Source organism: Ranitomeya imitator, chromosome 1 (genome assembly GCF_032444005.1).
Source record: "Ranitomeya imitator isolate aRanImi1 chromosome 1, aRanImi1.pri, whole genome shotgun sequence".
Lineage (NCBI taxonomy): Eukaryota > Metazoa > Chordata > Amphibia > Anura > Dendrobatidae > Ranitomeya > Ranitomeya imitator.
This window is the reverse complement of record NC_091282.1, coordinates 1,105,707,972-1,105,730,177: the sequence shown is the minus strand read 5'-3', so window position 1 is coordinate 1,105,730,177 and position 22,206 is coordinate 1,105,707,972. Positions and strand designations below refer to the sequence as shown.

The 22,206-nt window shown below is 41.1% G+C and overlaps 1 protein-coding gene across 19 annotated transcripts in view; it reads left to right on the top strand.

Annotated features, from left to right (window-relative positions):
• The window catches only part of SORBS2 (sorbin and SH3 domain containing 2), a 433,609-nt gene that overhangs the window by 353,615 nt on the left and 57,788 nt on the right, over positions 1-22,206 (top strand). For 10 of the 19 annotated variants that reach the window (XM_069744350.1, XM_069744346.1, XM_069744344.1 and 7 more), the window contains 3 exons: positions 7,563-7,619; positions 17,507-17,550; positions 19,995-20,173. In XM_069744350.1, coding sequence (XP_069600451.1) covers positions 7,563-7,619; positions 17,507-17,550; positions 19,995-20,173 — 280 coding nt within the window. The remainder of the gene's footprint in view (positions 1-7,562; positions 7,620-17,506; positions 17,551-19,994; positions 20,174-22,206) is intronic. The other 9 variants (XM_069744352.1, XM_069744353.1, XM_069744355.1 and 6 more) reach the window with 1 other exon arrangement.

Genomic DNA, 22,206 nt, shown 5'->3' with positions numbered 1-22,206 from the left:
AGTAGATGCAAAAATATAAGAAGTGGTCTGTGTGTTGTCATTGTTCTGCAGTATTCCTAAGCAAATACATCCTTGTACTAGTGTCATGAAAAGGGAACTAATAGTACTAGTAGATTCAGAAAGATAGCGACACTGAATGAGTTTTGAGAACTGGAAAATGTCCAAATAGGAATACATTTTTGTTCTCTCAAAGTATATACAGCACAGTGCAAAAGTCAGAGACCACCCTTATGTTTCCTTAATTTGCAGTCAAAATAGTCATAATGGCAGTGAATCTAAACATTTTCTGCCAAGTTACCGCACAGATTACAGTATATTTCTTGGGGTATTAGCAGGAGGCACATGATGATCTTACCAACAAGTAAACATTGTCCAAAGAAAGGAACCCTTTTAAGGGTATGTACACACTGGGTGTTTTTGCTGCTTTTTTTTCTGCAGCAAAGCCTGATTTCTTGGCAGGAAAGAAGCTGCGTCAAAAAAGCATGTTTTGGTGCGGTTTTTTTTGCATTTATGTTGCAGTTTTGGTGCCTTTTTTTCATGTGTTTTCGGGGCTAACTCGGGTCTCTTTATGCATGCTAATAAAGTTTAGTGCACTACCATAGAACTGTACCTCCTTTGAAAAGCCGGTAATTCAAGTGCCGCTACAGTAAAATAACACTGACAGGTTAGAATAGAATAGATAGAATCGATATATACACATAGAATATATATATATATATATATATATATATATATATATATATATATATATACACACTCGTCAGTAACACACACACATAATTATTATGTATTTATATTGCACAGGATAGATAGAAAAGCCGGTAATTCATCTGCTTGCTTCTGTAAAATCACTGCAGGAGCCGACAGGACAGAAGAGATGGATTACGTACAGTAAATACATATAGAATAGGTAGATATATAGATGTCAGTGACAAATACAATTAGTACATTGTGTTTGCAAATTACTGTACATGTATTTATTTAATAAAAGATTATTTTTCAGGAAAAAATGGCGTGGGCTCCTGCGCAATTTTTAAAACCAGTAGAGGGAAAGCCAGCGACTGGGGCCATATGTTTATAGCCTGGGAAGGGGGTAATACCCATGGAGCGTCCCATGCTATGTTAATATCCGCTCACAATTGTATACTTAGCCTTTACTGGCTATTGAAATCGGTGACCCCCCAAAAATGACGTGGGGTTCATAATTAATAACCAGCAACGGCTATGCAGACAGCTGCAGGCTGATACGAATAGCCTAGGAAGGGACCATTGATACTGGCCCCCCCAATGGCTAAAAGCATCAGCTCTCAGCTGCCCCAGATAAAGCACATCTTTAAGATTCGCCAATTCTGGCACTTAGCCTCGCTTTTCCCACTTGCCCTGTAGCGGTGGCAAGTGGGGTAATAGTTGGGGGGGTTAATGTCACCGTCAGGTAACCTCATGCCCCGAGGTTAGTAATAGAGAGGCGTCAATAAGACGCCCCCATTACTAATCCTATATTTGCATGGCAAATAAAGACACAGCCAGAATAAAGTCCTTTAATTGAAAGAAACACACAAACTCACCTATTATTCTTAATTAAACCATACTTAAAACCACACCTAATTCCTGCGAAGCCCTCGATCTCCTGTAATAAAAGTAAAATAAAAAAACAGCAATATACTATACCTCTCCATCGCTGCGTCCCATATTGTAATCCATATATGGGGAATATACAGTTTTCAACCTGGACAGTGCTAATATGCGACCGTCCCTGTTATGGCTGGCAATCAGGCAACACAGCGTGCAGTAATCAGCGCACATACAGAGATCTGGCAATAACCAAAAACAATAGGACGAGCTCTGAGACGTGGAATCTCTGTAGACTGCAGTACCTGATCTATCCTCACACAACTATAAGCAGCAGTGGATTGCGCCTAACAACTACCTATGCAACTCGGCACTGCCTGAGGAGCTGACTAGCCTGAAGATAGAAATACAAGCCTGACTTACCTCAGAGAAATACCCCAAAGGAATAGGCAGCCCCCCACATATAATGACTGTTAGCAAGATGAAAAGACAAACGTAGGAATGAAATAGATTCAGCAAAGTGAGGCCCGATATTCTAGACAGAGCGAGGATAGCAAAGAGAACTATGCAGTCTACAAAAAACCCTAAAACGAAAACCACGCAAAGGGGCAAAAAGACCCACCGTGCCGAACTAACAGCACGGCGGTGCACCCCTCTGCTTCTCAGAGCTTCCAGCAAAAGACAATAGCAAGCTGGACAGAAAAAAACAGAAAACAAACTAGAAGAACTTATCTAGCAGAGCAGCAGGCCCAAGGAAAGATGCAGTAGCTCAGATCCAACACTGGAACATTGACAAGGAGCAAGGAAGACAGACTCAGGTGGAGCTAAATAGCAAGGCAGCCAACGAGCTCACCAAAACACCTGAGGGAGGAAGCCCAGAGACTGCAATACCACTTGTGACCACAGAAGTGAACTCAGCCACAGAATTCACAACACGTCCCGGCTGAAAACTACTGGTGAATGAGATGCTGGGAGCCGAGCTTCAGTGACTAGCGGTAACCTCTGGACCGTGGGAAAATGACAGTGTATGAGAAAGCCACATTATGGAAAAAAGCTATACACAAAAAACTGTTGTCTAGAGTTTCTTCCTTTTTTTCATAATTTGTCAGTTCAAATTCACAATATAAACTAAGCATATCATACATAACCTTGTAAGGGACACAGCCCCTATAAAAACTGTATCTTTAGTGTTCTAGTTCTGCCTTCACTCTGAAGAAACCAAAGTTTAATGAGATGTTCTAATTAGCGCACTCAGTGCATACTTGGTGCGGCCTAGAGGCTCAGTGCACCATTCAGCTCACTGCTTTTGCAAAACCCTCCTTCCTCATTGTTGATTGACAGTGCAGTATTGTTTGGATTAAGTACTGTGTGCAGCATAAGCTCAGACAAGTCAGTGATTGCTGTCAATCACCAGTGACGGAGACGGGCATGCAAAACCAGTTTATATTTTCAAGTTTTATGTATCCACATGTATTGCTAATTATGAAAATTGATATGAAGAGGGGCCCATGGCTTGGTGCTTTGGGCCAGAACTGAATTCTCTTTGCCCTGAAACCCTTCTTCTAAACCGTAATCACTTGTCGCACGGTAGTCCTTGTTACCTTCTCATCCATGGGAATTGATACAGCTGCACACTCAACAGGAGACTTTAGGTCCAGCTTTACAGTGCAATGGTTGTGGCACACAGAATGAGACAGAGTCCCCTTCGGTTTGTGTTCCCTTTGTCTGGTGCACGATCAGTCTTTGCCTCCATTCTGCCCAACCTGCCCCACCTCAACAGCTTCTGTTGGTAATGGGGACTTCTTATCGGACATTACAGCTTTCCTGAGGCCCACCATCTTTACCTCTCACTGTGAACCTAGGGAGGACAGAGTCATGGAATCCTATGCCTCTTCTTGGTCCTATTCCCTGGACCGCCCCAGGATCTGTGCAAAGCTTTGGGTGTGTCCTAACACTGTACTGGAGACTTGTTACTCACAGGACCCTTTGCTGCATCCACTGAACTTGAATCTGTTATACCTGTCACTTTCTTAGGCTTCCTCCAGCTCTGCCTAGGAAATACTACCCTTTTTATCTCATCTAACCCCTCCCAACATATGGACTATTCTCAAGCTTTTAACTATGTATACTACCCTGAGTGATGCAAACTGTATCACTATGTCTTCCACTAGTTCCCCTATGGACAGTCTTCCCCAATCCCAAGGGACAGCCTTGAGATGAAACTTCAAGGAAATCAAGACCCAAACCCGCCATAAGGATAAAATGCAAATCTATATGAAAACATATAACTATAAAACATTAATATTCTTACCATAACATTTAATTCTTGACTCTGTGTCGTCTTCTCACCCTCCTTACAAATAAACACTTTATAAAGCTGATTTTTTTTTTTTAATCTGCAACAACCGTAACAGAAAGGAGGGCTGGCTTGGCTAATTGAACTGAGCTTTGATAGTTTGGTCAATTCATCACATGCTGACCTACAACGGGGGCGGTAGTACTCTGTCTGTGTGTCTGTGTGGGTTGAAAGCAGAGTTGCTGGAATGGTGAAAATGTGCTGAAATCGGGCCTACAATGTTCATACTTAGAGGTTCTCTGGTCTAAACAAAAAATCTGCAGTCACCCTGTGTGACTGCAGACCTTGAATCCCTTCCCAAAAAAGTCCCCCCTGGATTTGCCAATTTCTGAGCTGGGAATGGCAGTGTTGTATGTAATATGCATACTCTCGGGCAGAAGCTGCCTATTTGGGGGCGGCTCCACTCCATACAAGTGTGTGGAGCGAGGGTGTGGCCATCTAGTGGGCAAGGCTGTCCAGGAGCACAGGCATCCAGTGGGCGAGGCCTTGCTCAATACACTTGTATGGAGCAAGGCTGCGCCCAATAAACTGCTTCTGCCCGGGAGTATGCATATCGCATATATCACCGCTGGTCCCACCTCAGAAACCGGCGAATCCAAGCAGTGCACGCACTGGGGGGGATTCAAAAGTCTGCAGTCAGAGTGATAACAGACTTTTCATTTTAGACCGGACAACCCTTTTATGTGTAAGAGTAATTTAATTAGTTTTAATTTTAAAAAATATCTAAACTGCTTTAAATCCAACCTGTCCTCCCCCTTCAGGGTATTCTCTGACTTTTGAACGGTATTGTATGTAAACTTAAAATTTCTACTCAAGTCATCTGAGCTTTGAAATACACATCTAATTTAGTGCTGATCCATTTCAAATTTGCAGCTTAGTGCTGATATGTTCCTTGTGTTCTACTAGATGTAATTTGCTAACATACTGCCAAACAAGCTCTCACACACAGATCATGACAAAAATATGAATCTGCCCAGGTTTAATTGCTTCTTTATAAATACATATCCAGTTGACAGGTAGTTCTGCTGAAAATACAGCTTTTGCCTGTTTTCACTACATTCTGACAGGGAGAAATCTATCACAAGCAGAGAGCAGGGAAGACAGGCAGAAGCTGTGTTACATAGAATACACTGAGATGCTACTTTGTGAATCTACATCACTCAGGGTACACTGAGTCTCTGCAGAGTAAGTTGGAGACAGAAAATTTATGGCACTGATCTATCACTGCTGCTATTAGATAGGAGCAGAGTAAGTGCAATATAATAAGATTATGCCCATCTGACTATAAAGAGCAAGAGTATTGTATGACATGTTAACCATATTAGTGAAAAGGAAGGAACCAAGATGATGAACATAATGGCACCTTCACTAAAACAAGTATACACAAGGCCGCCAAATTTTTTAATGGCCTATATGCTGTATTGTATATAGAAAAAGACTGCTTCTTTAACTCATACTGACCTGTCCAAAAAATGAATGTTAGTGCAGAGAGCACATTGACAGACAACTTATCAACTTTTTGTATCATAGTACATTTATAAGGGTCTGACACGCTACAATATTGTTTCTGCGATAAATGACTGCAGTGGCCAGGTACTACAGTATACAGGATTTTGTGTGTGTGATTTAAATGTGTCCTAGCAATTTTTCCCTCTGTTCCCTCCAAAATATGTATGTAATGTAGTGTAGGTGGATTAAAACATTTACTGATCATCGTCTTCCTCAGTTTCCAGCACCCCACCGGTCCTCTTCGGGCTCATGTGACCTGAAATCTTGCTCTCTAGCTCATACCAGTCTTCATGTGTGGCGCAGAAGTTGCTTTCTAAGGCTAGGTACACATTGCGTTAACAGAAGCCCATTCAACACATACGCTAACGGACTGCTGTTAACGCAAGTGCCGACATTCCATCGTGCTAGCGCAGATAGAGCTAGCAGATGCTCTATCTGCGCTAACAGTGTCGGACCCGGAAACGCAGCAGCCCGCGTCCCAGGGTCCGTCACTCAATGACGGCACATCGCTAGCGCATGCCCATTGTGGGAGTGTGCTAGCGATGCGTCCGACATAGGAATTAATGGCGGCGTTAACAGACTGCGTTACACCACGTTATGCCGCCGTGTAACGTAGTCCGTCTAACAGACGCGTGCAACGCAATGTGAACCCAGCCTAAGGCCACGTTCAGTATTTGGTCAGTATTTTACCTCCGTATTTGTAAACCAAAACCAGGAGTGGGTGATAAATACCGAAGTGGTGACGTGTTTCTATTATACTTTTCCCGATTGTTCCACTCCTGGGTTTGGCTTTTATTACAGTGCATTGTAAATCAATGGCAAAAAAAATCCTGTGCTAATGGTGCAGAAAAATCTGCACGGAGAACGCAGCAGATTAAAAAAAAAAAGGACCATGTCAATTCTTTTTGCAGATCTGCTGAGTTTCTGCACCCATTCCATAATAGAAATCTGCAGGGGTAAAAAAAAAAGGAAAAAATCCGCAAGAAAGTCTGCACATACCAAAAAAAAGCGCAGATTCAGACCTGCGTTTTCTGCCAAGAAATGCAGAATCTGCACAGAAAATTCCACAGTCAAATCTGCAACGTGTGCACATAGCCTTAATGTAAGTCTGTGGAGCCTTGTTTTGAGTCTCTTACATTGGAAAAGAGGCTCTGTCCCACACAGTGTGAGCTGGCAAAACTGGAGACCAGTCACCTGGGCTAGAAGATGACCGGCGCAGAGATGGAGACTGGCGAAGATGACGACATTCCGTAAGTATTTTAATACATTTGCACCAAACTACATAATTAGTACCAATCATGGAAAAAATTGCTGAGACTTCTTCATTCACACACTGAACCCTAATTTTAGGGCTTTCTGTAGTTGTTTTTTTTAAACCGCTGTGTATGCCAGATGTACCCTATGTGAGGTTTCTTTTTTTCTATCAATTTAGTAAAATAAAATTAATATCCAACTTCATGTACATTTTTTATGTATATTTTGTTGATGGCGCAATGCAAGTTCCCAAAGACTAATTTCCAGGGAAATCATTTTTTTCCAGGCAGTAATGGTGCTGCGTTCATGACTTGCTTATTGACAAAAGTTAGCAATCAATCAGCCATCATGAGCTTTTGTCAGTCAGCTTTTCTAAGGTTACTGTGGTAAAATTCTCAGTGCGACCACAACACATTATAAGTCCATAAATAATTAGCCATTACATTTATTAGAACGCATTTACTGACTAGTGTAGCATGCGTGGAAAGAGGTGCACAGGAGAAATGGTGCAAAATAGGGTGTTTACCGAGTGCTGGGACTGCATGTCTTCCTCTTGTCAGTGTGTGGTGTTTTTGTGTTTTCTCTCCATTGCTAAAAGCTTCTAGAGTGACTACCTGCATAGGATATCCGCGGCACTAACGTGTCCCCAGCACTCAGCAGACGTGTGCTTATTGCTTTGTGTGGCTTGCATGTAGACATTTCACAACCTTCCACTAATTTCTCTGTTTTTCCTCATGTCAGTAGTTTGCTTTCTTTACCTTTTGAAGCCTTTTTTTGGAAAAAGTAACACCAACATTCTCCGTCACTTTGGTAATGGTCTACTATCATGATTATCCATTTCACCTCTGCATTTCTGTTCTGTGTCTGCCGCCAGCCTCCTAAAAAACTGTTGGATTATGTGCAGGAGAGTCCCCCTCGTGTGTCTACTGAGGTAAATCTTATTCATTGTTTGAAGTTCTTCATCTGTCTGTTTATGGGGACATTAAGGCTATGTTCACAAGTGGAGGAAATGTTGTGGATTTTCTGTTAGGATTTGTGAGTGAAAAATCTGTGGCATAACATAGGAGCAGCAAAATGGAAGGAGTTGTCTCGTTCCCATTTTCTGGGGCACGCTGCTCCAGTCTTCCACCTTCCTGCTTGTTGGAGTGTTGTGCGGTCCTAAAGAATGACCGGGCCGGTGGCAAGGCTCTGCTGATGGCCAAATTGTATCTTTTACAATACTGTCAGCAGACGCAGACTCTTCTCCATTGGAGAAACGCAGGGACACTGAGGCTGCTAGATTCAGCAACCCTGACCGTTTCAGAGCTGCGCTTTCAAGCTGTGTAGCAAAGAGCTTGCAAGCGCGGGCTCCATGCCAAGAGAACGGTCGGTTCTGGCGTCAATTGTAAACTTGACATTACACTCCAGAATTACAAAATATCTCTATTCTAAGTTGCTTGTTCAATTTTACCCAATTATTAAGATGAGGTAACCCCTTTATGCACATCTAATCCAGTTCGCTTACTGTGAAAAAATATTTGTGCATAAATGGACATGTGATGCCTCATTTAATTTCGCACATTAATTCTTTCTCTTGGTTTATTGATAATTTGTTGCAAATTTTTGTCATAGAGTTCAATGGGGGGAAAAATTCTGCAGTGACTGCGGATTATTGTGGATTTTGCTGCAGATTCCTTTTGAATCAGAAGCAAAATCTAAAAAAAAAAATAAAAAATAAAACTACTATACTTCTCCATCTACCCTGTCTGATCCTCTACTGGTCCCTGTACGGCCTGACCGCCTACTATGACGTTTCGCTCTATATGACTGCTGCAGCGGTTGCATGGGACACGTTGTACAGAGGCCATGAAGGGAGCCTTAGGCTATGTGCACACGCTGCGGATTACTCTGCAGATTTTTCCGGACTGATTTTGGTAAATCCACAGGTAATCCACACTGCGGAATTACCGCGGATTTACAGCGTTTTTTGCGTTTTTTGTGCGGATTTCACCTGCGGTTTTATATCTGCAAATTCCTATTATGGAGCAGGTGTAAACCGCTGTGGAATCTGCACAAAGAATTTACATGCTGCGGAATAAACAACGCTACGTTTCCGTGCGTTTTTTTCCGCAGCATGTGCACTGCGGATTTTGTTTTCCATAGGTTTACATGGTACTGTAAATGCATGGTAAATCCGCTGCAGATCTGCAGCAAAATCCGCAGCGTGTGCACATACCCTTGGAGTTGGGTATAGTGGGTTTTTTTTTAACACACTCTGCAATTCTCCGCATGGTAATCGGCACGAAAACCTCTACCAAAATTTGCACAATTTGGTTCATAAGCGCTGGGGATTTGGTGATATGCCTCTGTGGTGCAGAAATTCTCTGCAACATTTCCTCTGTGTGTAGACGTACCCTGGAGGGTGTTGGAGTATACCTTTTCCATAACACTAGTTTTACATAAGAAATATACAAATCAATAATTTCATATACTGTAATTGATGGATCTTTCCTTCATAATAACACTCGTTTGTTTCCATCTCACTCTTGGAACTGTGCAAATATACATAGAGAAGGAATTGCATACAAAGTTGGAACTGGACAGACAGGATTTTGACATTTTTACGAGATCTCGTGTTTTACTTTTCAAAAGTGTTTGAGGGCATCTTTTGGGGCTAAGTTACTGTAATTACTTGAAAAATGGCAATATAGCTTCTTTTTTTACCTATTTCTATGCAGTATATTCATATTACAGAGGTTTTCTCATAAAGTCCACCGTTTTTCAAAACGAAGGATATATCTCTAGCATAAGCCACAGGCAACCACACCTTTCCCATGCTGTGGCCGCAGGGGAACAGATTGGCCAACTGTACTCTTCTCACTTGTTCTCTTGAGTAAGAAGACAAAATGTTCAACTTTTTAATTTATGGGAAACCTGTCAGGTCAGATGACTCTGTTAACTTGCAGATATAGATTTAATCTGCAGGTTAATAACATTATGACTGTGACTGGCCACTGTACTGAAATTGTGGCACCAGGGGAGAATAAATTGTCTCACAGGAGCCAGCAGCTTTCAGTCATAGTCGTGGCCAAAGTAATTGCTATCACCGCTCGCAGCACTGAGAGCTACGGTCGGACTGACAGCTGACTCTGCACTGATGTCCTGCTGAAACGGTTTTTAGTCACGTGTCGGGTACGCTTACTCACAATATAGTAAGCGATGACTGCAGCTGCTTGGGCACACCTGTACGACTGAAAGCCAGCAGCTCCCAGGGAAAAAAAAAGTACTTTTTCTCCCAGGTGCCGCATTTTCAGTACAGTGATCGAGCACCTTCATAATGCTATCAACTTACAGATTAACCCTGTATCTGCAGATTAATAGCGTTATCCGACTTGACAGGTTCCCTTAAATGTGACTTTTTATTTTCTGCAAAATCCAGCCTATACTAAACCTGAAATGTAGCCCTTAATCTTTTAATTTAACATGTAAAAACGAATAAAACATTATTAGATTTTTTTTATTATTTTTTTTATAACATAGATATATTTATATAACTTAGAGCATTTTGCGGATAGATACTAGTCCAGAAGTAAAATATGAACAGCAGTCTTTCCAGTGCATCGGTCTCCAACTTTTGGGGTTTAGTCCTTATCTGTGTACATGATATTTCTTTGTGGACATTAAAATAATTGGTATCCCTTAAATTTTTTGTGTCCTTTTATGTCTTTTTCTTTTTTTCTTTTGTTAGTTTTTTTTCTTATTCCGGCAAATTATTTGGAGGCTTCACTTGTAACTATCGAACTTAAAGGCCGCAGTGTAAATTTAACCTAGTATGTCAAGTGGTCTGATCGACCGATCCACTATTATAAAGATGGCTGAACCACTAATGAATATTTATGAGCATGCCATAGAAGGATGGACCTCTAGACAGCAGCCTGCAAGTTACTTTAAGAAAATCCTAAATTCATAGTGCAGAATAGATTCATCTCATGCCTGCTCTAAAGAAACAAAAAATGAGTATCTCGGTGCTTTTTATATTTTTGTGCACTATATACTGTATATGTAAGTGATTCTTTTTCTGCATATTGCAAAACCTTGCCTTAATGATAATCCCATATTTGTACACCGAATCCGTTCTTTTTTTAGGTTTGTTCGCTGTGCATTTAGCCGTGTTTTCTCGTGCACCAGCAGATACAAGCTTGTCTTATCATTAGTGCCACCTTTATGTTATCTTTTAAAGGTGATAATTATTCCAGAGATAGTCAATAAAGCATAATGAAAGGTCAGGTGCTATTCATCGTCAGAATAACTTACAGTACATAGAATTTTCACAGTACATAGAATTTTCAATCTCCAATAAGCAGATTGAAGGTTGCACAACGCATTTCACTTATTATTCCGAAACCATTCAGTGAATCTAATCAGATAGCAGTAACTGAGAATAGCCTGAACGTGTTCCCGTCACTGAAAATGATTGTCCTTTCCATAGTACATATATCAAGTAAGACACGAACATAACATTTCACATAGATTATTTCAATCAGTGGTTTCATAATTTTTGTTATACTTGAAAGAAAAAAAAATTACATATACCGTATATATAGCCATAAACTGCAGGAGCCATGTGGAACTAGAGAGCAACGCTGCTGAAGGAGTATTCCATTTCTTATCGTATACCTATGTTTCTGTTGACGGCTTGTTGACAGGTTGAAAAGGAAACTGCTGAGAATGTAGCATTTATTGACCTGAGAATAATAGGGGCTTTGTATGTATCTCGATAATATGTCATGTAAAGCACCTCCGAGCAGAGGATGGTCTTTAACATTGTCAGTTCAGACTTGTACTCTCATCTTTAGGGCTTGTAGGCTAGTAGTATCCTGAAACTGCTTTCGAATGTATTGAAAGTGAACCCATCAGCTTGGAAATGCAGTGCAAGTCTGTGGGCAGCGTGTTGTAGAGCAAGCTGAACTGATTGATATACATAGGTTTGTGGGAGATATCTCAGTATAAGAGCAGGTGCAGACAGCCATAGATTCTCTCATCTGAGAGAATGTGCCGATGATTATGCAAATGACAGTCCGATCAGAGTCTGGTCAGTGTCAGCATAGTGTGATCCAATTCTCTCAGATGAGGAGAGCTAGAGAATTTTTCTTTCCAAAATCTCCATTTTCTGAGTGCGCGGAAATCAGACTGGTTTCCATGGACTCACTGGTCAACAGCATTTTTGGTGCCAAAGATATTTCATCGAATTTAGGGTAACTTTGGGGTGCTGATTCTGAATATGTCATCAGTTTTGCCAGATTGGCTCAAGTTTTTGAGATTTTTCGTAAAATGTGTAAAAAAAAGACGTAATTTGCTACACGCGCATTAACTTTATTGATATTGTCATGAATACAATAAATTTAACAAAGTAAATGTTGATTTTAGTTTATTTTAACTAGTTTTAGAAAGTAATCTTCAAAAATGAAGAAGACATGAAAGATAGGAGACATTAAATCGCTGGAAAAGCGCTTTTTATATGATTTTCTTCTATGTGAGCTATTCGGGCAGTCACGCTGTAGATTCCAGCAGTTATCAGCCATCATATGTCTGTCCCATCTGCCTTGGTACCTTTCCTCCATCACCATAATATCCTGATGAAATCTCTCCCCTTGTTCTTCGCTAAAATCTCCAAGGTTTTCTGGAAATCTGTCCAAGTGACTGTGAAGATAATGCAATTTAATGCTCATGTGTACACCCAGATTTCTAAATCTCAATAGCATGTTTTGTACCAGTTCTTCATAATTGTCTGCCTTTTGATTTCCCAAGAAGTTCTTCACTACCAACACAAAACTACACCATGCAGCAGCTTCAATGTCATTCATTTCCTTAGGAAAATTTGAATCTTTAATGAGTTTCCGAATTTGAGGACCATCAAAGATTCCTGCCTTCAGTTTTTCGCTACTAAGACCAGGGAAAGATCTGCAGATGTACATGAAGCAATTACCATCTTTGTCTAATGCCTTGACGAACTGCTTCATTAATCCTAACTTTATGTGAAGTGGTGGTAGAATGATTTTTTCCCTGTCCACCAAAGGTTCGTTCACTATGTTTGATGCTCCTACTGTCAAGGTGTCCCTTGAAGGCCAATTCAGTTTCTCCTAGTGCTGATGTTTTGCTCTACTATCCCACATGCAGATGAAGCAAGGATACTTTGTGTATCCACTTTGCTGTCCAAGTAAAAAGTTGACCATTTTTAAATCAACACATATCAGCCACGAATGTTCATGGTAGCACAGTTTCTCCAAGACCATTTTGACATTTTTGTATTGTTCTGCAAGTTTAGTTGAGTGAGCTACTGGAAGAGATGCACACTGATTGCCATTGTTCAACAAAACACATTTCAAACTCCTTTTAGAACTATCTATGAAAAGCCTGGACTTCAGGACGATATACTTGTAAACCCATTTGCAGCATCAGGCCAGGAATATCCTTACAATATACAAGTAGGTCATCTTCACAGAAAAATTGAAGAAGTGCTTCTTCTCTGGTCCTGTAAGATGTAATTTTAGTTCCAGGCGTCAGACAATTTTTTTTCACTTAGCCTTGAAGCTAAAAGTTCGGATGCACTTTTTGAGAGGTTGAGGTCTCTTATTAGATCGTTGAGCTCTCCTTGGGTAAATTGCGTAGGTGTTCTGAAACTTCCTTCATATTCTAGTTCACTTCCAGAACTGATGTTTAGCTCCATACCCTGCATTTCATCATCATCAGGTGGGGGAAGGTCAGGTAACATGGTAAACACAGGTACAGGCACATCTTCACAATGAGGGACAGGCCTTCTTGCAGATTCCATGTTAGGATACTCCCATTTTCGTTTCTTATGCTTATTGAATCCTTGCACTTGCACTGCACAGAAATAACAGTCATCATGATGATTTTTTTGCTCTCTCCACACCATTGGAACACCAAATTTGAAGCTTTTTCTTTGTCCTTTGCTCCATTTTCGTAATAATTCGATACATGCTTTGCACACTATGTGTGGTGCCCAAAACTTGTCTTGGTCCCCAAGCATAACCCCAAAATAGGCAAAATACACTTTTTTTACGAAGTCTGTTATGTTTCTTCTATGTTTTGGCAGTGTGTATTCACCACAAATGTAACAGAATGAGTCTGGATCGTTAAGACAACTTCTTCTTGATGAGTTCATGCTTTTCACTGGAAAACAGACAACAACATAAAGTTAGTGCAAAAATCAAGCTATGAACAAACTTTTAGAACACTAATTAACACAAAACTATATTGAGAACTGCTCAGTTCAAGTACTAATCCAAAGAAATTAATGAGATGATGCGTCGCATTTACCAACAAGTGCTATAAATAAGATACCAAAAATCTCAAAAACTTGAGCCAATCTGGCAAAACTGATAGCATATTCAGAATCAGCACCCCAAAAATACCCCAAATTCATTAAAATATTTTGGACACCAGAAAAAAAAATTTTTTTGTTGACCTGTGCATGGCCAAGTGCTGAAAATCGAATCAAATTTGGGAAATGCAGCAATTTTTCACCTCGAGGAAAAAAATCAGACTTATGCATGGCTCTATAGTCTAACATTGTTCTGAGTGTGATCCAATGTCTTGTCGGATCGCACTAAAAAATACGGTTGTCTGCACATGCCCTAACAACTACTTTATTTATTGAAATGTATGCATATTTTCAGTTTAGCAGACGATAGGGTGGTCCTAATCCCTAAAGGATTGCCATCTATGCATAATTATGCAAATAGATGTTAATATTCGCTAAGACCGCCCATTTCACTGCTAAACCCAGACTGTGCAGGAATTTTATCAATAAAATCTATTATACTGAACCTTTCCCCCACAACATGTATATCAATGTGTTCAGCTCCTCTTGCCTTTTCTTCAACACTCTGATGGCTCACCAGACTGCATGTTTAATAAACCAGGTTGCCCTTAAAGGCGAATTAATGTCCCCATTCACAAACTTTTTTTTTTAATGTCCCAATTAGTCTAGCGTGAAAACTGAGGCAGATTTGCAATCCTTCTCAATTTCCTGCTAGTTTGTCTTCAGGTCCTATGAAGGCTTGAGCCATGTTAACAAGCTACAAAAAAACACCTGAGTACAGTTTGATCTGGCAGCCATCTTCAGCTTCTTGCAAATTAAACTAATATATTTTAGTATGAAATGAAGGATAAATAATAGAAGCTCTTTGCAGGATCAGACTACACAAGGTTTGTTTGCAGTCTGTTACTGTGGAGATGCAAAGTCCATACAGATTACAGGCACAAGACTATTTCCAAAGTTGCTATTCTTTCTTTTTAATTAGGTTGTATGTGTATATATGTATATATATATATATATATATATATATATATATATATATATTACAGTGCTCTAAAAGATAAGGGGAACACTTAACATAATATAACTCCAAGTAAATCAAACTTCTGTGAAATCAAACTGTCCACTTAGGAAGCAACACTGTTTGACAATTAATTTCACATGCTATTGTGCAAATGGAGTAGACAACAGATGGAAATTATTGGCAATTAGCAAGACACACTCAATAAAGGAGTGGTTCTGCAGGTGGGGACCACAGACCACATCACAGTACCAATGCTTTCTGGCTGATATTTTGGTCACTTTTGAATGTTGGTTGTGCTTTACACTCATGGTAGTATGAGACGTACTCTACAACCCACACAAGTGGCTCAGGTAGTGCAGCTCATCCAGGATGGCACATCAATGCAAGCTGTGGCAAGAAGGTTTGCTGTCTGTCAGCATAGTGTCCAGAGGCTGAAGGCACTACTAGGAGACCGGCCAGTACACCAGGAGACGTGGAGGGGGCCGTAGGAGGGCAAAAACCCAGCAGCAGGACCGCTACCTCAGCAAGGAGGAACAGGAGGAGCACTGCCAGAGCCCTGCAAAATGACCTCCATCAGGCCACAAATGTGCATGTGTCTGCACAAACTTAGAAACCGACTCCATGAGGATGGTCTGAGTGCCCGACGTCAACAGATGAGGGTTGTGCTCACAGCCCAACACCATGCACGACCATTGGCATTTGCCACAGAACCCCAGCATTGGCAAATTTGACACTGGCGCCCTGTGCTCTTCACAGATGAAAGCAGGTTCACACTGAGCACGTGACAGACGTGACAGAGTCTGGAGACGCCATGGAAAGCGATCTGGTGCCTGCAACATTCTTCAGCATGACCCGTTTGGCAGTGTGTCAGTAATGGTGTGGGTGGCATTTCTTTGGAGGGCCGCGCAGCCCTCCATGTGCTCACCAGAGGTAGCCTGACTGCCATTAGGTACCAAGATGAGATCCTCAGACCTCTTGTGAGACCATATGCTGGTGCGGTTGGCCCTGTTTTCCTCCTAATGCATGACAATGCCAGACCTCATGTGGCTGGAGTGTGTCAGCAGTTCCTGAAAAATGAAAGCATTGAAGCTATGGAGTGGCCCGCCCGTTCCCCTGACCTGAATCCGATTGAACACATCTTGGACATCATGTCTCACACCATCCACCAACGTCACGTTGCACCACAGACTGTCCAGACGTTGGCGGATGCTTTAGTCCAGGTCTGGGAGGAGATCCCTCAGGAGACCATCTGCCGCCTCATCAGGAGCCTTCCCAGGCGTTGTAGGGAGATCATTCAGGCATGTGGAGGCCACACACACTACCGAGCATCATTTCCTTGTCCTGAGGCATTTCCACTGAAGTTGGATCAGCCTGTAACTTAATTTTCCGCTTTGATTTTGAGCATCATTCCAACCCCAGACCTCCGTTGGATATTAGTTGTGATTTACGTTGATCATTCTTAGGTTTTATTGTTCCCAACACATTCCACTATGTAATCAATAAAGATTTACAACTGGTATATTCATTCAGTGATATCTAGGATTTGGTACTTTAGTGTTCCCTTTAATTTTTAGAGCAATATATATATATACATACATACATACATACATACATACATACATACATACATACATACATACATACATACATACATACATCCAGCTTCAGGCATACCTAAACAACCTCGAGACTGTGGTTGCTGTCAGGTGCTCCCCATGTTATGCCCCAGAGTAGCCACAACCACAGTATGCACCTTGCCCATTTGGGTGCAGTGTAATGCCTGTTAAGGCTTTTTATCCTGACAGACACTGATAATCGGCCCTATTGGGTGAAATAAATATATATATCAAATATATTAAGGCAGCACTCCAATGTAGAATGGTAAATATTAGCTAAGGGCAGAAACGCATCAGGTTGTTTTTATACAATTTTTATGCTTTGAGAACTGAATATATAATATATAGCTTAAGATTTTTCAGCTGAAAGGATCAGAGCACTGCAGATTTTGCTAGTAAAGAAGTTTACATATATTTATAGATCCCCCTGGAGTCATGGAAGGCTGAGATGTATGAGGCCTCAGTTTAGGCTCCTGTGCCTATCCCTTCACTATATTTAACTGCATGATTTTGTCATTTTCCATGAGCTACCAGTGTACAGCTGGCCCTTTCATCTCTGTCCTTTCCTAACCCCACATTTCTGCAACAGCCAGGATGTCAAAGAGCATCATTTGAAGTGCCAAGCGTTCTTACTGCAGGCAGTCCTATATATGACCATGGTTTATTTAACAGGACAGCATGTTCTCCACAGCCTGATGGAAATGGTTTTATGACTTGGTTCTGAGCACTGATTAGTATTTTTTTAAATATTTGTGTTGGTGCTTTATAAGCAGACAGATGGCTGCAAAGTACGTAATATGTATGTATACAATGTGTACAGTGTCTTCATTCAGTAATACGTTATTTTCTTCCTACAGACATCATTATACCAACCATCGATAGGCAATGAAAGACCTTCCAGGTAATGTAACTGGAATGATTTTGTACATACCCTCTACAAATTATTACCCATGTACACCTTTTAATCATATAGACACAGACTGTGAAAATTCATTAATTCTAATAACTTAGCACTTCTATTTCTAAAATAGAAATACTGATCCAAGACGTTCTTGGCAAATAAAGAACCAAAAGATTATGGTGTTGAATCAACCTCCACAGTCCCCATACATTGTAGTATTGAATATTTGTCCCTGAGAAGCTCTCAAACATGCTAAAGCTGAAGTGTTGTGGATAATCCTTAAAGGGTGTCCGTCACCCCAAAATATATTTTTTATGGACTACACAGTGTTGTAGGGGACTTAACCCCTATAGCAACCATACTAGCACTGCACCTGTGATTGGTACAATGCCTAAAAAGAAGTTTTAATTCACATGCAAATGAGGAGGTTTTCGGTGTGCCCTGGTCGTGGCCACGAGTTTTGTGCACCGTTCCGCCTCCTCATTTGCATATTGGGGCCTTTCCACCATTTCTGACTCTGAATGCTGCCGGCATGTGTGCAGCCACCGTGGCCGTGAGCGTCTCATTTCTCTGCCGACAATCACTGCACTTCTAGGTGTATCTGTGTAGTGGGGGAAAATAACGTTTGGTGCATAGCGGTGCAGCAAACTCTTGGCCTGCTCATTTGCATGCGAATTAAGTCATTTTCTCAGACACTGCACGGTGCTAGTATGGTTGTTATAGGGTCTAAGTCTCATACAACACTGTATAGCCCATTTTGGGGGTGAAGGACTCCCTTTAGGAAAGGATATACCGTAGATAGACTGTGTCTTCCCTTGTTAAAGAAGGCGGTAGATTTCTACCATAGGTGGTAACTCTACTGACTGACAGAAAGCATAGGCCAAACTGTGTGTGGTTTTTTTTATCACTGTGATGAATTGAAAATAAGAGACATTAATGGTGCATGAAAATAACACATATTTAAATTTGATTCTTGCATAAAATTGTGTAGCTTTATCTTCTGCCCCAGACAGATGACATGTGGATGCGTTTTAGCATCTGTTCGATGTCCGTAAGTTTCAGGTCCATCGTGGGTGGTTTTATGACCTGAACTAACAGTATCTTCGGGATCTATCATGTCTACACTTAACTTGAGAAGTTTGTTCTGGAAATTTGGAGGGATTTTCCAGAACTGAAAGCCTATCTAAGAATGTGGCATGAAAGAGCTCTGTCTTGAATGGGCTGGAGGTTCACATGCTCGACATCCATTCTATTTATTGTGACTGGGCTCAGCCCCACTCAGGAACATTGTCCTATGGATAAAGAATAAACCCCCCATGACACTTTAGATGGCTATCGCTTGATTAATGGTTCAGCCGATTGTTCGTCCGGCAGCTATCTTGACCAACTCTCCCATACACACCAGCGCTTGTGGCATTGTGGTCTTTATTAAAGAGCCACTGACAGACATCTCTGGCAGCAGCGTGTCTCTCAGATAACCACAAAAAAAAAATCATCAGTCCAAAATCAAATACGCCATATCCTTCTCCCCTGAAATCATCTGGGGGTGGATAGTCTGGGGCTCTCATACTCATTAGCCTGTCAATCGAACCCATTGACTTTGACAAGTTCTGCCGACATTAGTCTGTTGTGTATGGAGGCCTTTGATATCATTTCTGGGAATCTGGAACATCAGCCATTGTAATTTATTTTACTGAACATCTGCAGTCTATATAATGTAATAACGGAGTAAAGAAATATCAGAAGAAGATGGTGGGAATGATAGATTTCCCTTCCCTCTTGAAAAAGAAGCTGATAACATTTTTGGTTTAGTGGTGTTCCCTTGTCATGGTTTATCTACAGGATGTGCCATAAATGCATAGTAGCGGTGGTCCACCAACAGTGTCTGCATCCATCTCTAGAGCGAGGCCCACACTTGACCTGCTGTCAGCGCAGAAGTAGTCAGAGTTCCTATACAAATGAATAGGGTTTTGGACTCTCCACTGACAGTCGCTCTTGTCACAGCCCCGTTCTCGAAATAGATACAGATCCCACTAGTGGGATTCGCATCTCCAATACATTTATGGCATCTCCAAAACATACGTGCCATAAATGTACGACAGGGTAATATCCTTTTAATGTTGTACACTGAGCATAGATGGCAATATATACTGTAGTTATCATTGATATATTTATACTGGTACGATCCTAAATTATTAGTACCATCTTTATATAATCATGATAGATGTCAATATGGGCTATGTTAGAATTATTGCTGACGAAAGTCGTAGGGTCACACTTATTGCTCCTCAGGTATTATAGGGGTGAGGTTTGCAGGGCTGGGTATCCCTAAATGTCGTATAGCTGGTAATGTGAAAATAACCATATTTTAACCACTCCTGCAAAAAAATTACACACATTTGGATATTTTGCACATAAATTAAATGAGGTTTTTATTTTCCAAGTTCTGCAAGTGATTACAGAAAAAGACGGAAGTCTGAGCCCAGTGTCGGTCATCAAAGAGTCAGCAGTGAACAGAATGCCAACAGACACAGCCTTGGTCGGACAGGAATACGAGGCACAAGTACCACCCCGCAAAAACCTTTCATTAATTCCTCACCTCCATCTCCTTCCAGGGCAAAAGGTAGGCATGGTGGTTAGAGCTGATCATTCGCAGTGCAATATCGCCCTCTGCTGGTCCACTCTTGTAGAACACATTTATCCCATACTAGCAATTTGCTGAATATTGTCAGGGCTTTTGGTTCTAATTAGTATCCAAGAAGTATCGTTTCTCCTTGCGGAGAGTGACATGATAAGCATGTCGAGGTGAGGAGACTTAAAGCCGCAATGCTACTCTGGATCTAATTAGAAAATATTTAAAATAAATACTACAACAAAATTTGTCTGATAACAAAAGACATTTTTCATAACTATGCTTGAAGCAAGATAATCCCCTTTAAGCATTATTTTACATTTTATATAGCGATATAATCTGCATTAAATATTGGAAGACTTGGTAAATGAATTGTATTACCTTATACGGAGCTGCATTCATAATTCTGCTGGTTGGTGTTGGAAACTGTTCAGGTGCTGGTGTAAAGACTATTGTCCTAAAATATAACTCGCCAGAGCTAACAAACTCTATGATGAACCAGCAGGGAATACTTGGGAGCTTTCAGCTCTGAAGTGTGCAGAACTTTGAATACTGCTTGCATATATTTTAGCAGCCGAAACTGTGGAAAAATTGCAAATTTACATTTTAGCAACATTTCTACAGTTAGTAAAGGTCGTCTGCTCACTGATTAAAATGACTTCTGCTAGTTTTTTAGCATTGACTGTGAATGTAGCTAAACTTTGTTACAGGGAGTCTGTCAGCACAGAATGACTGTTCAAACCAAGCACTAATGCTCAGTGCTTCACTGGCATGGCTAAACATTTCAGTGCAATCTTCCACCTACTCACAGCTCTGGCTTTATAAGAGACTGAGATAAAAGGAAAAATAAGTAGTTGGGAGCATGGACTGAATTGTTTAGCAATACCAAGGAGCACTGAGCGCCAGTGCTTGATTTGAAGTCATTTTGTGCTGACGGACTCTTTTTAAACTACACTCCTCCTCCACATTGAAATTGTAGTACCAAGAAGGAAAAGCCATGGAATTATGGAAATCACAGGGTTAATAGACATGTTAATAATAAAATTATGAAAAAGTGGAACCAACAATTTCAAAACATCTCCATTTATCCAGTATTGAGCATGATTGCCACACAAGAGGTCACACACTTACACACCTTGGCATGGTGTCAATGAGGCTATGAATGGTTGAGGAATGTTCTGCCATGCTGAATACACTTGCACACGCAAATAGTCAAGATCCGCTGCTGGCAGCTCCCTTTGTAATTGTCAATCAATGATGTCCCAGATGTGCTTGATAGGAGTCAAGTATGGAGATGCTTCAGGCCATGGTAGCACATTTAGGCCACACAGGCTGCTCATTGTAATATGAGGAACATGCGGCCTGGGGTTGTTGTGTTGAAAAACAGCTCCTGGGACCCAGAAGAAATTACCATACTACTAGCTCCACAATTGATCCATTCCGTACTGCAAGTTGGACGTCGCTTATCAAACCTAAAGCATCAAACGAACAAAGCATCAAATGTCAAAGAGTCTACACAAAGCATCAGAAGACATTTGCACCGCAATGAGGTATGTCCAGTTATAGGTGTTACCGGCTTCAAGTCATCGCTCTGAAATACTATCAAGATGCAGAGCTAGATAGCAGTAGAGATTACTGGAATGTAGGTCAATCTTTCTCAGCTCTGAATTCTGCCTTTGTTTTGGAGGCAATAGTAGCCAGAGATTGGTCTGGATACCAAATGAGTTTTGAAGACGCCTTCACTAGCGAATATCACACTGGTCCTACTCCCAAGATTATGGTGTAGATTGGCATAATGTACAGTAGCCAGACCCCTCTAGTCTTCGTTTCAGGTACATGAAAAGCTCTACCATGCATTCATTAGTCATGGAACCAGTGGTACTGCTATTTCTCCAATATGTACCCGTAGCAGTTTTCTAAAACAAGGCCAGGTTGTATGTTGCGCGTGCTACTGTGAGCTGCCTGTGCGGCACTAATGTGTTTCCATGGCCTGCCGCGTCTATGGACTTGTCTTTCATTGAGCA